The following is a 16,737-nucleotide window of genomic DNA, read 5'->3' on the forward strand; positions in this document are numbered from 1 at the left end:
CACTGTACCTTTGTGATCTCAAGAAAAAGTCTTACCACACATGCGTCCCCTCAGCACCGAGCCTGGTCTGCAGAAGAGAAAGGCCTTCTCTGTTTCTAGTGAATTGCTGTCAGCCACCAGCCTCTCTGAGGCAAGCTGGAAGGAATACATGGGCTCTGTATTAAGTGTCCTTTTCAGCTGATTTGTGATCATTTCCAGTGTCTTAATCAGTCGTTGCTGGTTCTCCAGTTCAAGGGTATCATTTCTTTCATCAGGCAATGGCACACTAGCTGAGATAAAAATAAGACAAAATAAAACAGAACAAACATATTGATGTTTTAGAAAGTCCTTTATGCTTTGCTTTTATCAAAAGAAATGGCATCTTAAAAAGTTCTTCAAGGAAAACTCATAGTATATTTAATTACCACTCCCTGAATAACTAGCATGTGGGCAACTGTAAGAAACTCTACTTTTTGGGCCGGGAGTTTGGCCTAGTGGTTAAAGTGCATGCATGAAGACCTGGGTTCGATTCCTTGGTACCACATACATAGAAAAAAGCCGGAAGTGGTGCTGAGGCTCAAGTGGTAGAGCTCTAGACTTGAGAAAGTCCAAGGACAGTGCTCAGGCCCTGAGCCCAAGCCCAGGACTGGCAAAAAATAAAAAAGAAACTCTACTTTTTGTTTGTGTGTATGCCAGTGCTGGGGCTTGAACTCAGAACCTTGAATTCTATGCTTGGCTTTTTCATTCAAGGCTGGCATTCGCCCACGTGAAGTATACCTTTACTTCCAGTTTTTTAGTGGTGAACTGGAGATTAGAGACTCATGGGATTCCTGCTCTGGATGGCTTCAAGAATAATCCTGATTTCTCAGCTTTCTGGGGAGCTAGGTTATAGGCATGGGCACTAACACCTGGCTAATATAGTTTAATTCCTTTCAGATGTTGAATTTTCATCTTCTTTTAAGCAGAGATCGTTACTACCACAGAATAAATGGCTATAATTTGAACGTAAAAACATACTTAGTTCACACCACGATGGGAATTAAACATAACAAAGCAACAGCTCCAAGGCAAAACTTGGTTGAGGATGCTGTCTCTAATTCTCAGTTCTGAGGTCATTTGGTAATAATAATACTAATTAGAGATTTGAGAATTAGATTTCTGACTCCAAATCTCACTTAATATTACCTTTCAAACAGAAAGTCTATCCTTACCTGTGATGTTAAAAATTAACCGGATTTTGTGGTCAGATGATGGGGCATTTCTGGCCATCCGTGGAGATCTGGCTTGGCTCAGACCAGTGTTTGTACCTTGCACAGTGTCTAGAAAGTCATCGTAAGAGTAATCCAGCCTGTTAGCTGTGCTCCAGCCTCCAGGTCCTGACATGTGGGGTAGAGAGAAATGATTGTACAGTAGCATCCTCCTACATGTAAGTTTTGAGTCAAACTGCACTTTGACCATTTAAAGGACTTGAATCACATACAGAGTTTTGTCTAAAATGTCATATTATAATGTAATTTTGGGACACCTCATATTAAACATGATTTTACTAAAATACTTACTCTAAAAGAAGGTCCCCTTGTAAATACATAGGCATGTATGTGACTGTCTTTGAGTTAATAATTATTCCAGCTTTAATAGTAAACAAGAGTAAGTGCTGAATTCTGGTCCATTTCTATTTCCTTTTACAACTTGCTACAAAGAAAATTGGCTTTCTATATAAATTTAATGGATCTAGACAGAATGCTATGGGCAAAACCAGATTATTTGCCAAATCTACAACGTATTTGCAAAGTGTGGTAGTTTCTACACCAAATGCATATAGAATAAAAGCATTATAGATGACATGAATGTGTGGCACTTTCAATGTCTAATTACAATGTCAGTTGACTGTCATTTAAATTGGTCTAGTACAAGCATTGTAATTCTCATTTATGATACCCATATTTTAATTTTACTATATTTTAATTTTAATATGACAACATGACACTATTTTGTTATTCTGTGGTTCTGGCTGGTATTTTGTTATAAGTTATTTGGTACCAAAATTTAATATATCCACAACAGCTAAGCACATAATCAAATTATCCAAACATTCTAAAGCACTTCAACCAATTAATAAGAGTAAATTTTCTAGATTACCCAACCCTTCTGGAATTATTCCACTTTGCATCACAATTTTGCAAACCATGGACACTAAGGAATGTAATTACCAATTGCAAAGCCATTGTCATAGTCATAATTATATTCCAGGCAATATTTTTTGGTCAAGTCCTCCAGTCTGCATTCAATATCATCAGCATCACTACAGAATGATGGGACCTGCAAGTCAAATGAAGAGGACAACATGTCAACCACACCTGTGTGCTTTGGGGAAACTCTTCGTTCCCCTGCCTTTCACATTTCCACAAATAGGAATGGAGAGAAGGTTCTGCATGTTCCTGAAAATGCCTCTCGTCCCCTCTCTTCTTCTGCAGCCTTTAACTGCTTACATTAGCTTTGTCCTTTTTAATCTCTTCTACATCCCTCACCACAGGAAGCCCAGGAATCTTAGGATAGCTCTGTCTCTAGACTTTTAGCCTATAACTCATATGATGGTCATGGTGGTTTTCTTCTTTCTCTTCCTCTTCCTCTTTTTCTGAGACAGTGTCTTGCAGTGTAGCTGAGGCTGGCCTGAAACTCACTATGTAGCAGAGGCTGGTCTAGAACTAGTAATCCTGTCTTCTGAGTGTTGAGATTACAGCCATGTGCCACTATTGTACCTGGCTTACACTCCTGTTTTTGACCCTGTTCATTACTTCTCCCCAGGCCCTTTGACTCTACTGTCTGCCTGCCAGACTGCTAGTCAGAAATGGATCAAAGACCTCAATATTAGACCTGAAACCCTGAAACCACTACATGATAAGTAGGAGAGACACTGGAACTCATAGGCACAGGCAAAAACTTCTTGAACAAGAGTCCCAGGCTCACAACAGATTGGATAGAGATTCGACAAATGGGACCACCTAAAAATAAAAAAGTTTCTGCACAGTCAGACCCAGCTACTAAAGTAGAAAGACAGCCAACCAACTTGGAAAAGATATTTACCAGTAACACACCAGAAAAATGCTTAATATCCAATACCTACAGGGAACTCAAGAAACTAATCCCCCCCAAACCCTGCAAACCAATCGCAAAATGGGCAAGGGAACTAAAAAGAGACCTATCAAAAGAAGAGGTTAAAATGGCAAAGAAACAGATGAGTAAATGCTCATCGCCCATGGTCATAAAGGAAATGCAAATAAAAACCCTAAGATACCACCTTACCCCAATCAGAATGACCAATATTCTGAACTCAGACAAGGGGATGTGGAGAAAGAGGAACTCTACTGTACTGCTGGTGGGAATGTAAACTAGTACAATCATTCTGGAATGCAGTTTGGAGGCTCCTCAAAAAACTAAAAATAGGCATTCCCTATGATCCAGCCATACCACTCCTAGGCATCTACCCTGAGCATCATAACCCAGGATATGATAAGGACACCTGCGCAGCCATGTTCATCGCTGCACTATTCACAATAGCTAAGCAATGGAAGCAACTCAGATGCCCCACCAGAGATGAATGAATACAAAAAAATGGGTACATATATACAATGGAATTCTACAAAGCCGCCAGACAAGAAAAATAATGGCATTCACAGGGAAATGGATGAAACTAGAGCAAATCATGTTGAGTGAGATAAGCCAAGGACAAAGGAACAAAAGGTGCATGGTCTCCTTGATATATGGATATTAGATCCAAACAGTACAGAAGCAATGACTCAATACTCTGATACTCAAGGTCATTGATATGATCTTAGAGATATAAACATAACTACATAGACATAAAAATCTATGATGGGATATATACTGTATAGACATAATGTTATATTGTATAGATTGATATGTTTCTATGACATACAAACTCTCAGCTTAATTTTCATTTTGTTCTTAAATTTGTGTGCCAGTGATTGCACAAGGAGATCCCATTCTTGAATACTTACTTGTTAAACTTGACATCTGAAATATGATGTAAAAAATCAATGTTAATAAAATCTTTCAATAAAAAATTCCCATCTCACTCAAAAGACATATCAGTCTTTACCATGACTTTCAAGGATTTCCAGTTGATTTTTTTCCTCAGCTCTTATTTTTCTACCCATGTGATCTCTACTGCTCATCCCACAATCCTCTGCTCCTGCCACTCTGACCAATGCTTAAAAGGAAATAATGTGCACATATTAATTATACCATACCCATAAAGGTGCTAAGGCAGAATGGGCTTGAGAGTTTTAAGCATAGATAAATAGTTACAGAGGCCTAATGAGTGTAGGATTTTGTTGGTTTCCTGCTGGTAACAATGACTATTTTTCTCTTTGGAATTTAATATTATCAAAGGAATTTAAATAAAGCCTTAAAAAGGTGTTTATTAAATGAATGCAACTTAATACAGTTAATGTATTTATAACAATACTTGGTTCATGGCAAATAGTACTATAAAATACTTGTAAAAATGATAACTTTGGGCCAGGAGTGTGGCCTAATGGTAGTGTGCTCGCCTAGCATGCATGAAGCCCTGGGTTCGATTACTGGGAACCACATAAAAAGAAAAAGCCAGAAGTGGTGCTGTGGTTCAAGTAGCAGAGTGCTAGCCTTGAGCAAACACTGTCCAAGGCCTTGAGTTCTAGCCCCAGGACTGGCAAAAAGAAAAAGAAAAACTGTAAGTATATACTATAAAATACTTGTTAGCAAATAAAGTACTACCTACTCCATCAGACATTCAAATATCTGTACATAACCTGTTTCCTGCCTTTAGAATATTTAATATAATTAAATATATAAGTCTACATTTTTCAATTCTTGAAAGAGATCTAAACAAACACATATGAAAAAGAAAATCCTTCACATGTTCAATTCACTCCTCATCATAAAAGAATATAGTCTCAATGTTAGGTGTTTTTGCTAGATTTTTAAATTATAGGACAGGTATTCTCAAACCACAGAGATCTTTGTGTATCTGACTTTCTGAATTGGAGCATTTTTTTTCCAAATTAACACTTAAATGCTTATCATGAATTCCAGAAGTGCAAAATTAATGAGTAATCATAAACATGAGGTGCAATTTTGAATCACAAATAGAGAAATTAGAGAGAATTTTAGTTGTCAACAATACAGAGGAAGGCTGTGATAACCTTCACAGCATCCTTTAAAATACGACATAAAATAAAGGACGCTACTGACATACCATTTTCCCCAGGGTAGTCTCAAAGGCTTCAGAAAACTTTCTCAACAGGTCCACATCATCACAGCGAGTTGCTTTGTACAGTGTCACAAAGGATTTGAACCCATGGTTTGCAAAACGTTTTACTGGAAAATGTTGGGCAAAACAGCTTCAGTTGGTTAGTGTTTTTAAAATGAAGATTTACCTTTCTATGGAATAATGGACTGGACTGGCTTCAATCACTGATCCCCAGATCCTCCTGAATAGCTAAACTTACAGGCATGAGCCACTGGTACCTTGGCTGAGTAACTTAGAGCAACGTTTCAGAATAGCTCTAAATCAACACCAAATTTAATCAGAATGCAATAGTTCTATTTTTCCAATAATGTATATGGGAAATTTAAATACAGGTTTTTCTAGAAATGAACGGAAAATTTCATATTAACAGGTCAAGAACTACATGCTAACAATCTCTTCCTGTACTTCTGATAAATCAGGAGCTAGCCGAGATGGTTCTACTTTCTTAGGACAACTTGGTCTAGAATATGACTGTGGTGGCTAATATTTTAAACTCAGGAAAGAATTCTCTTATTCACAAACATTTCAAACTCATGACCTCTTATTCACTAATCATCAATGAAAGGCAAGTATCCTCTTAACAAAAGTATGCATGCAAATACACAATAAAGGAGTCCAGAATAAAATTCAAACTTACTAGCACAGTCTGGCCATTCAGTGGAATATGGTGGCTTCCAAATGCCATCCTCAAAAGCACAATAATAATGCTCAGTGGACCCTTCTGTGAAATCATAGCCCTCCAGGCAACTTAACGTGCAGTTCACTCCAGCATTATCCTGGGCACAGGTAAAATTCCCATTTGTAGGTGTAAAGGGAACTTCACAGGGAGAAGCTGTGTTAAAAATAACATGGTATGATGCTAAATGAAAGGACCTCTAGGATATAGAAACAAAAGCCATATAATAATGAGTGATTGTTGTCCTTAACGTACTATGTTATCTCTCATCTCTTTTGCTGTCCCTTGATTATCTCATATTATTACAGTATCTTACTTTGTTATCTGATATATTGGATATATTTTTATTTGCTTATTTGAAATTGGATAGGGAAGGGGGGAAAACAAGATGACGGGTGGGGGTGGGGGGAGGGAAATAGGGACCAAGACATGAGAAAGGGTATCAATGTACTTGAATTAATGTACCTTCTATCTGGCAAATATAATGTAACCCTTCTATTAATTACAATAAAAATATATGAAAAAACTAACATGGTATTATTCATACACAGTGCTATGCAAAATTTCAGATGTTTAAGCTGAGTTTTTTTTTTTTTTTTTCCAATTCTGGGGTTTGAACTCAAGGTCTGAGCATTGTCCTTGGGCTTTCCTTAAGGCTAGCGCTCTACCACTTGAGCCACAGCACTACTTTCAGTTTTTTTCTGTGTAGGAGGTACTGAGAATCGAACTCAGGGCTTCAGGCAAGCACTCTACTACTAGGCCATACTCCTGGCCACAAGCTGAGTTCTTTTTTTTTTAATGGAGTCTTCCTATCTGCCACTATCTCTAGGAATATTTTCCTACATATCCTTAGCATAAGAAGGTGTCCTTGGCTATTTTTGGCTTCAGTCTGGGCACTCATCAAAACTTACATCTATGTGTACTAGGAATTTTGCATAGTTCATAAGTACTTATGAATTTGGTGGATTATTATTGGCATTTCTTTGATAAAAGTGAAAAATGTATAGTAGTTTCATGTAGTAAAACCATTTTCAGAATGCTTCTTTAAGCATGCAAATTAGATCACTATAACACTTTGTCACTTAGAGAAAAATGTTAGTAAGATGGTAAATGGTTGTTAATGACTTTTGGAAGAAAATATCTCTTTCATAAGGTCAGTTCTGGAAGCCTTAAAATCTATCAGTATTTTAACTTTGAAAAATCTAGTGTGCCCAGGCCATTTTCTTTCACAAGACAGAAGACTATAGTAATCAGATATTATAGCATGTTAATTGGGTTTGGTCGGGGAGGGGATCTTATGAGGAGAATACCTTTTATGACAATGTGGATGTCACATGTTCTGTTATTGCCAGAGGGGTCAGTGGCTGTGTACTGCACTATAGTCTCCCCATGAGGAAAGAGGTCTCCTTGTGTGTGGCTTTTGGTGATGACCAAGTCAGAGCCTAGGAAAGAAAGAAAATGGGGCATTTTTTATTTTACTTGTCTTTATGTGATCTGAAGTTTCAATTTCTCTATATGCAAATCAGCAGGGCTTTCCATTTCTGTTGACATATTCACTAGAAGAAAAGGAAAGAGTTGTTATATATTCTATGATATAGGAGTAGCAGGCACCAAAGCTCCATTAAGTTGAGGCATACTTGTGATATGATTTTTCTTTGAGCAAATCAGCTAGAACATCGAGGGCTTAAGAAACATATTTACCATTTTTTATTGCTGTTTTTCTGGGTTTCAGTAAAAACTTTTAAGGTGAATTTCTGTTACATTTGCTTACCTTTTCTTCTCTACTTTTTTTCCCCCAATGGCCTTTTATAACTTATTTGGCTCAAGTTTAAGAATGAGTATGAATATATAGCTTGTGTGAGAGATTTTCAGAGTTCATTCTTAAAGGAATTATAAGCTTGAATATGCAATCAATCAATTAGAATACTTCCAGCTACCAAAAAAAAACCTAGCATAGCTCTAATAAATGTTCATCAAATTTCAAACAAATAGAAACCCCAGTGGACAGAAAAGATTAACAATGTTTAATTATACTACCATTAAAACACATTACCTCACATAATTATCCATCCTACTTAAGACAGTGGTGATTTGCTTTCCACTTCCTTTATCCTCTTAAAGAGCTTTTAAAAAACAAAGAATTCAGGGTTACTGTGATGATCACACAATCCTCCTGTCTCACCTGAATTGTCTGAGAACTGAGGCTCATCCCAGCTGGCAGCATACTCCTTCTCTGAGACCTGGACTGGAGGTGGAGATCTGCACAAGTCTATGACAGGGGGCTCCTCATCTAAAGAACAGGAAACCAGATGGAGAAGTCACAATCTGAGAAACAATGAAGGGGCTTTGGAGAAAGAAGGAAATCCGCAGAGTAATTTGACCTTGTAAGAAACAAGGCTGTTGCTGTGGTTTCTTTGATGAGGAGATAGACCTGATTTGCAATTCCACCATCAAAAGAAAGTATTTTGCTAGGCTACTCTTTGTTGAAGAAATATCAGGATCCTAAAATTGCTGTGATCACAGCTGTGTAGAAAGCATTCCAGATGTGATGACCACTGAATCTGTGGGTTCTGCCCACAGTGATTGAGGAAATCCATCCAGGGATGACCAGAAAACTTTCCCGGATAAACTGCAGGAGTGAAAACGGTAAAAACCAGTCATTCTCCTCTTCCCTCTCTTATCTGGAAGGTCAAGATAAGGTTGATAGTTCATGGTAGGACCATATGCTATATAGCAGGCAACAGATGAGTGAGGTTCTGAGAATGCTGAAAGGCTGGCAGGTCACAGCCAAAGACTCAGGAGGTTAAGGTAGATAAAATTTAGGTGAAGACAAAGAATAAAGTGTGGGTCTGGAACAGAGGAAATGGAGAGGGGATGTGATCCTCTGAAGAAGTTAAAGAACTCTGAGTCTGTTACATAAGCATTAGAAATCAGACTGAAAAGAAGACTTGAGATGGGCTAGGTGAGACAGGTTTCAAAGTCCAGGTTGAATGTGGGAGAATTTTTTGGATGTCAGTAAAGAAAAACAATGAGGGTTCATAAGTGAGAAGAATTTAGGGAAGGAATTTGAGCCCCGCACAGGAGTAACAGCCACCTACAAGTAATGACTAGAACCACAAGAGGCAGAGAAAACAATCCAGTATCCTTCTCATCTCCTCACCCAATTATTGCACTACCAGTTCAATAACTAGCAGTTTACATACTATATAATATATTATAAATATAATAATATATAATAAACTAGAAGTTTAATAAACTGGCAGTTTAATAACTAGGGTGTAACACGTTGGCAGTTCTGTGAACCCCGGCCCTGTGGCTTTTTGGTATAATTCTGTTGAAATCTTGCAAAAGCTTACACAAGGCCAGGAAGTGAACCATCTCATTAATATACACTTAAAATGTGTATGTATTGACTGACAAATTGCTATCTCGGTTCCAAATGGACCGTGAAAAAGTTGTTTCCTCACTAGCCAACCTTTCCAGGAAAAGCGTTCCATTGATTTTTTTCCCTTCCATTCCTCCCTCCCTCCCCCTCCCCCATTCTCTCTGTGTCCAAAATCATGTGCATCATTTGAAGAAGACTTACCAATAACCCTGATAAGGAAAGTGCAGCTGGCATGATTGTTGGATAGGTCAGTTGCTGTGTAGGTGATGGCTATTTCTCCAATTGGGAAAAGGTAGGGTGGGGTAAAAGCTGGATGAACATGGATTGACACCTTTTGGAGACAAAAATTTTGAAGGTTAAAATTAATGTCAACAGTACCTGTAGGTTCATTTCCTTTTGATTTCTACATCATTGGCACAGTAATATTAAAATAATAAAAGATCTCTAGGCAGAAAAGGGAAGGAAATGAGGCAGAGCTTGTTGATGCATTTTTCATAGACTACTTGCATAGTTTGTATTGTTAGCATGCTTATGAACATTGTATAAATATCTTAAACATTTGCACATTCTTAAAATATTTGCATATCTTTAAGCATTTTCATGTTCTTACATAGCCTTTAAAACTGAAGATGACTTTTAAATGTTTCCATATTGTTCTGCATAACAAATAATTGATTATTTTTTAAGGGAAAAAACTCTTTTTTGCCAGTCCTGGGCTTGAGTTCAGGGCCTGAGCACTGTTCTTGGGATTTTTCAAGGCTAGAGCTCCACTGCTTGAGCCTCAGCACCGTTTCCAGCTTTGCCTCAGCACCATTTCCAGCTTTTTTCTATGTATGTGGTACCAAGGAATTGAACCCGGGTTCGCACTCTACCACTAGGCCAAACTCTTGGCCCCAAAGGAAAATTTTTGTTGAAGGCTATTAGCTTGGTTCCAATGTCTCACTTTGCAAATATGTCTAGGATGGACTATTTTGTACTGATAGCTTTTAAATAAATATTTAAAAAATTATTTCCTTATAATAAATGTCTATGAACAGAATTAACTCCTGACCACTAACATTTCTTTGATGGAAAGTACAAGCATGTCTTTCCAAAGCATACTAAGAATTTGCATTTCCATTGTCAGATATTATCATGTTGTTGTCAAAGTCTTTAGAAAGAAGATTTAATGGTATTAGATCATTACTTTAATTCAGATTTTATTCTTTTTCTTTCTGATTATCCACCAAGGGCTTCATATATACGAGGCAAACACTCTACCACTGAGATATATCCAATATCAGTTTCTTTATTTTTTACTAGTCCTGGGGCTTGAACTCAGGGCCATTGTCCTGGAGCTTTTTCAAGGCTAGAGCTCTACCACTTGAGACAATGCAACACATCTGGCATTTCCTGTGTATGTGGTACCAAGAAATCAAACCCAGGACTTTGTGCATGCTAGGCAAGCACTCTACCACTAGACCACACTCCTGGCCCCCAGTCTCAGTTTCTTAATGTCTCAGTCTAAGATTACACTATATTTGCAAGACATTACAACATAATTTTCTTTTTTGAATTATATTTTTAGCTTAATTTATTCCAGTATTGTGATGTAATAAATTTTATCTGCTTTTTTTTTGCCAGTTCTGGCTTGAACTCAGGGTCTGAGCATTGTCCTTGGGCTTTCTCAAAGCTAGAGCTCTACCACTTGAACCACAGCATCACTTCCAACTTTTTCTATGTATGTGGTAACTGAGGAATCAAACCCAGATCTTTGTGTGATAGTCCCAAGTGATAAAGTAGAATGAAGGGAATCAGAAGAATCCATCAAGTTACAGCAAAAAAAAATTGAGCTGAAGAAACCTACACTCCAGATAAAAGGAGTCTTGTTTATGTAGCAGGCAAAGTGAGTAAAGAAACCGCTACCAACTACACAAATCTTAGAAGACTGCATGCATAATAGAAGATTCCCATGGCATTTGGAAAAAATATTTCCTGAGAGGGGAGAATCATCATCTTACACCAAACTCTCTTCATCATTAAATGCTACTATGGAAATAGAAGATATTCTTGAACTTGCAAAAGCTCTGTAAACAAGAGCTGAATCAGAAATCCCACACAAGTGGTGACAGTCGTGGTATAAAGGATTGCCAACAAACACCAAACCATGTAACTACAGACTTAGTCTGAGAAACAACTATAAATGTGGCAATAAAACAAATGCCAAAGGATCTAGTGTGAAAAGCTAACAATCAACCAAGAATAAATATACTGGAATGAAAATCAGAGTATCCTAGCATAACCTAAGATGGCTATAAAGTTAAACAATAATTTTCTTATTTTACTTTGGTGGGACTCAACAGATTGCCTTAATTTTCCCCTATAAATAATGAGGAAATTTTAGGTATTATTTTATCATTATTAAAATAGCATAAAAATTCCATATTGAGCACATGCATAGCATATGCAGGATCTATTTGAAAAGAATGCAGTTACTTATGCAAACCTGACCTTTTCTCCAGAGTTGTCAATGGCTGTTGGGATTTGCCAGGTGATGTTAGCAGAGTCTTGCTGTTCCTGAGTCTTAGCCTCTATGTCCTGAGGACAGATGATCTCAGGAGCCTCGACATCTGGTCTCCCAAATACACAAATTAATCAGTATCTTGATTATGTATTACAAAGTTACTTTAGAAAGTTGTAAATCATTCATCATAACCAGTAGAAACCTTGGGCTCTAATAGCAAAGATTTGCAATAGAGCAAAAACTTGATACATAAGGCCATATAGTATGAAGCTAATTGAATGGACCTCTAGGATATTGAAACAAGAGCCATATAATGAATGATTGCTGTCCTTAAGGTGCTATGTTATCTCTCATCTCTTTTGCTGTTCCTTTGTTATCTCATATTGTCACAATATCTCACTTTGTTATCTGATATATTGGATACATTTGTATTTGGTTACTTGAAATTGGACAGGGAAGGGGGGAAAACCAAGAGGGGGGATGGGGGGAGGGTAATGGGGACCAAGACATGTGGAAGGGTATCAATGTATGTGAATTAATGCACCTTCTATCTGGCAAATATCATGTAACCCTTTTATTAAATACAATAAAAATATTAAAAAAAGAAAGTTGTAAATCTCTGACTCTATTAATACTGTAACTTATTTTTAATGGATCACTTACTAATTTGGAATATGAAATGATCTTCCATAGTTTATGTTAGCCCAATTACATTTGTAGTTGCTGAACTCTTAGGTTGTTTGTACAGTCATCTTCCTGAAGTCTCTCTTTTACCCACTGAATTGCTGTCAAAGAAGGAGGAAGCTTGTGAAAGTTTGTGAAAGCTTCCATGGGAAATATGAGTCTTTCTCATATTCTTTTATTTGCCTGAATTAATGTTCTCTTCCTCCTGTACCATGATAGCTACTTTTTCTTCTCTAACTTTGCAGCTCAGGAAGCCATTTCTGATTCTACAATCATTTAAAGTGTTCATCTCCTAAATTCCCACAGCCTTCTGTACTTTCCAGTCATAATTCAATACATTATTTTAAAATTTAATTTTCTCCACCAATAGAATTTAAGTTCTCTGAAGGATGATAGATATCTGAACCATAATTTTATGTTTTTCACAATATACAATAGGAGCATATTGAATGTGTTTGAATAAAACAAAAGAAATATGCAGTAAGGAAATAAATAATAACTGTGAGAAAGAGAAATTACACTTGAAAATAAAGCTATCAAACTGGAGTATTTAACAGTCCTAGAACATGTCAAAATAAACAACAAATTAAAGTCAGTACTCTCTGTAGTGTGAAAATTCACACTACAAATACTTAATTAAAGGTCTCAACAGTAACAGGGCCACATATAAAAGAGACAGGTTCTTATTATGTGATCTAGTACATCCTTTATTGTAAGCTATGTAACACTGGCTTGCTAGTGGACATATCTGAATCTATTTCATTGTATTTCCTACCTTTTTGCTTCTTTGCATTTTTATGCTACTTATATTTTCTTTTTCTTGCAGGACTTAATCCGGAACAATTTCCCTCTCCAAAGATGCACGGTGGAATATCCACTCTGATACTCTGAAAAAGTACTTAACTTTTCAATCATATTTTGTGATAGTTGGCCAAATTTGGATTTTTAAATGTGTATTTATTTTCTCTCCAAATACAGCTGTAGCCATAGCTGCATTTTCTGCTGGTATTTAGAATTGTAAATACATATAATGTGAATTTGACACTTTTGTTTTAGGGTACAATTTCCCTTCCTCTATGGAATCTACTTAACATTTTTGCATTAACTTTGTACCTAGAAATTTTATGAAAATGCACTTGCCTAATACTCAACAACTATCTTTCGGCTAAGGGTTTAAATCTTTCTGTAGCTAAGATCTCAGTCTCTGGAGATCTAGCACTACAGGCATGAGCTGTCAGCACCAGGTACTAGTTATTACTTTTAAAAATCAATTCAGTCTTGTTTGGTTTAGATGGACTTTAAGTCATCCAAAGACTTTCATCTCTTGATGAGAAACTTGCCTGATTTCCAGCACCAATTTTATGCCGAGTTTTCTCTTTTTACTGGTATTACTTGGTATTTTATAAGTGTATCAACTGAACCAGGAATCCTCGTAATGCAAATTAGGAAAACACCTGCCATTTTATCTTAAGATTACAGAAGAGTTTGCAAAGAGGGTCAGTCCAATGCTGCATTCATGCGGCACTGCTAAGGAGATCTACCTTTACACGTGGTGGTGTAGAGTTTTGCACTCCATTTTCCAGAAGTGGTACATCTCACTTCTTCAACTCCTGATAAAAGGAATCCTGGGCGGCACAGGACATGGCACTGCATCCCAGGTTTGGCTGGCTGCTTGCCACAGTTGAGGGGGTTTAGGATGACACCTTTAGGCTTCTGAAAGGTAGGGCAAAGAAGTTCTAGGAGAGGAAAATGAGAAAATGTTGTTGGAATTCCCCCAAACGAGAAATGCTACAGTCACTTTTCCCCAACAAATATAAAACTGCACTGGCATGGGACTGACATAAATCATTAAATAATCATGTATGATGCTGCATATTTGGTGCATTATGTACCATGTTGGACTACATCTTTTAATTATCTCAAGTTAATTTTGCCAGGCTATCAAAGCCTTGAGATAGTTGATCATTTTAAACAATGCTGCTTCTGCCTTTCATCATTTGCTTGATGCATCTTCATTTAGTTTGTAGATTATTTTATGTAGAAGTAAATTGAGTCTTATCTTTTATGGCTTGATTGATATACTCAGCAATCAAGTTTAATTTCATGAGCTTTTTGGTGCTATTTTGTTTTGCCAGTCCTGGGCCTTGAACTCAGGGCTTGGGCACTGTCCTTGGGCTTTCTCAAGGCTAGAGCTCTACCACTTGAGCCACAGTGCCATTTCTGGCTTTTTTCTATATATGTGGTACTGAGGAATTGAACCCGGGTCTTCGTGCATGTTAGGTAAGTACTTTACCACTAAGCTAAACTCCTAGCCCTCTGGTCTTATTTTTTAATCTAGTGTAGAAGGAGAAGAGTATTTGTGCCCTCTCTAAATTCACTGTGTTATACTTAAAGTCTTGATCCTTAATGCTATCTTCAGTATAAATAAAAGGATAGAAAATGGACTAGGTGGAGTACAGACAAAATGCACAAACCAAGGCTAAGACTGAATGGAAGATGCTCATATAAATGTGCCAGGTGCACACTTATGGGTTAGATCAGATTCTTCTGGCAATTTTGTTTACATTTTCAGTTGTATTTCCCATGTAATGATCGCTACCATTTATTCAATAACTATTAAGTGCAGGGTATTACCCTAAGCATGTCACATGCATCAGCTGCAGTTCTATACAGAAAGTAGTTATTCTCACTTACAGACTACAGAATGGAGCTTAATATTGATTAAATCTGTGGACTGTTATTATAGCTACTCACACAAATAGTCTATAGATTACTACTATTTTTTGGTAATGTTGTCAAGTCAGTGACAAAATAATAACAGCTTGGTTAGTTGACTTGAAGAGCTTTCCATTATTTTAATCAAAGTATGTATAAGAATCAATGTATCTGAATCAATATGCAGGAGAATTTCTTAAAAGTTCAAAAGGATTTCCCTGTCATTAAGACTTCAGTCAATTTTGGAAGAATAATTACTAATATGATAATGTTTTTCTTTCTATGTTGGAAAGTAATTGTACTTTTGAGTTCCCTCTTTTTTAGAATTTGCATTTCCTTAGGGCCTTCACTTGCAAGGAAAACACTCTAGAGTTTGAGTAATTTTCCCCCAAGCCTTTTGCTTTTAGTTTGTCACACTAACTATGCCAAGGCTGGCCTGGAGCCAGGGTCCTTTCTACCTCTCCCTCCTAAGTAATTGTAAGTGCTGGCATGCTCTACTCACGTGGCCTGTTTATAAGACAGGCTTTCCCTAACTTTCGCTGGGAATGGCCTCACACCTCAACTCTTCTGTCTCTGATTCCAGAGTATCTAGGGGTATGGTAGGTACTGGGATAGTGCCTGCATGCTGGCCAGCATTTGACTAAAAATATCTACTGAGGTTAGTCTCAGTTAAGAAAAGATTGCCATGTGAAGGTCTACACTTCAGTGAGTTGGACAACTAAGATTAGTGTGGAATTACTTTCATCAGAAGGGAGGAATAAACAACGTATTTGTCTAAGTATTTATAATAACATGTGTTGAACCAAGAATTAGGTTATGGCCTTTCGAGAATCTTGGAAAAATCAGAGGAAAGTTGGCGCCAGTCATCCAAGGATCGCCAACCCCTTCTGGGGACTCACCCACACACCGGGCTTCAGTGCCGTCCCACTGTGCATTTCCTTGACAGGTAAGCTTAGCACTTCCCTCTAGCCTGTATCCTTCATCACAGGCAATCAAGCAAGTGGTGTTGTAGGACATTTCTCCTGAGGAACAGCTGATCCGGCCATGTTTAGGCTGATGGAGACGGGGGCATGTTCTCACTATTATAAAATGCAAAACAATTGGAACATAATTAGCTAAATAAAGTGATAAGCAATCAATAATACACCATCATTCCTTAGTTATTATGCAGTAATTAAAAATTTATTAAATGCAGTGTCCAAAAAATGTCACTCTTGCTACCTATAAGGGGGAAATTTAAAGTAGGTAAGGGATCTGGCCCTAAATAGGCAATGATGGCTGAGTAGTTGAAAAAAGGAGGTAACTGCAACCTGCAGCTGCTGTGATTCTACAGACTGTGCTCCAGCAAACGACAAGAGACCTTTTCCAGGACAGATGCTTCCAGAACAATTCATAATCAGCCCCAATCTTACACCTTAGGGCTGTATCCTGGCTCTGCCACATTGCATAACTTCTGCAGTAAAATTTCAGTATTCTACTGT

At 37.4% G+C, this 16,737-nt stretch overlaps 1 protein-coding gene across 1 annotated transcript in view; it reads right to left on the reverse strand.

Moving 5' to 3' along the window:
• The window catches only part of Svep1 (sushi, von Willebrand factor type A, EGF and pentraxin domain containing 1), a 152,536-nt gene that overhangs the window by 78,600 nt on the left and 57,199 nt on the right, over window positions 1–16,737 (reverse strand). The window contains exons 6-16 of the mRNA XM_090330416.1: window positions 16,156–16,335; window positions 14,083–14,277; window positions 11,845–11,963; window positions 9,556–9,685; window positions 8,152–8,259; window positions 7,280–7,411; window positions 5,931–6,125; window positions 5,240–5,361; window positions 2,190–2,298; window positions 1,191–1,355; window positions 36–269 (exon numbers count right to left, since the gene is read on the reverse strand). Of these exons, the coding sequence (XP_090186542.1) occupies window positions 36–269; window positions 1,191–1,355; window positions 2,190–2,298; window positions 5,240–5,361; window positions 5,931–6,125; window positions 7,280–7,411; window positions 8,152–8,259; window positions 9,556–9,685; window positions 11,845–11,963; window positions 14,083–14,277; window positions 16,156–16,335 (1,689 nt within the window). The remainder of the gene's footprint in view (window positions 1–35; window positions 270–1,190; window positions 1,356–2,189; window positions 2,299–5,239; window positions 5,362–5,930; window positions 6,126–7,279; window positions 7,412–8,151; window positions 8,260–9,555; window positions 9,686–11,844; window positions 11,964–14,082; window positions 14,278–16,155; window positions 16,336–16,737) is intronic.

Source organism: Megascapheus bottae, chromosome 3 (genome assembly GCF_031878675.1).
Source record: "Megascapheus bottae isolate mThoBot1 chromosome 3, mThoBot2.hap1, whole genome shotgun sequence".
NCBI lineage: Eukaryota > Metazoa > Chordata > Mammalia > Rodentia > Geomyidae > Megascapheus > Megascapheus bottae.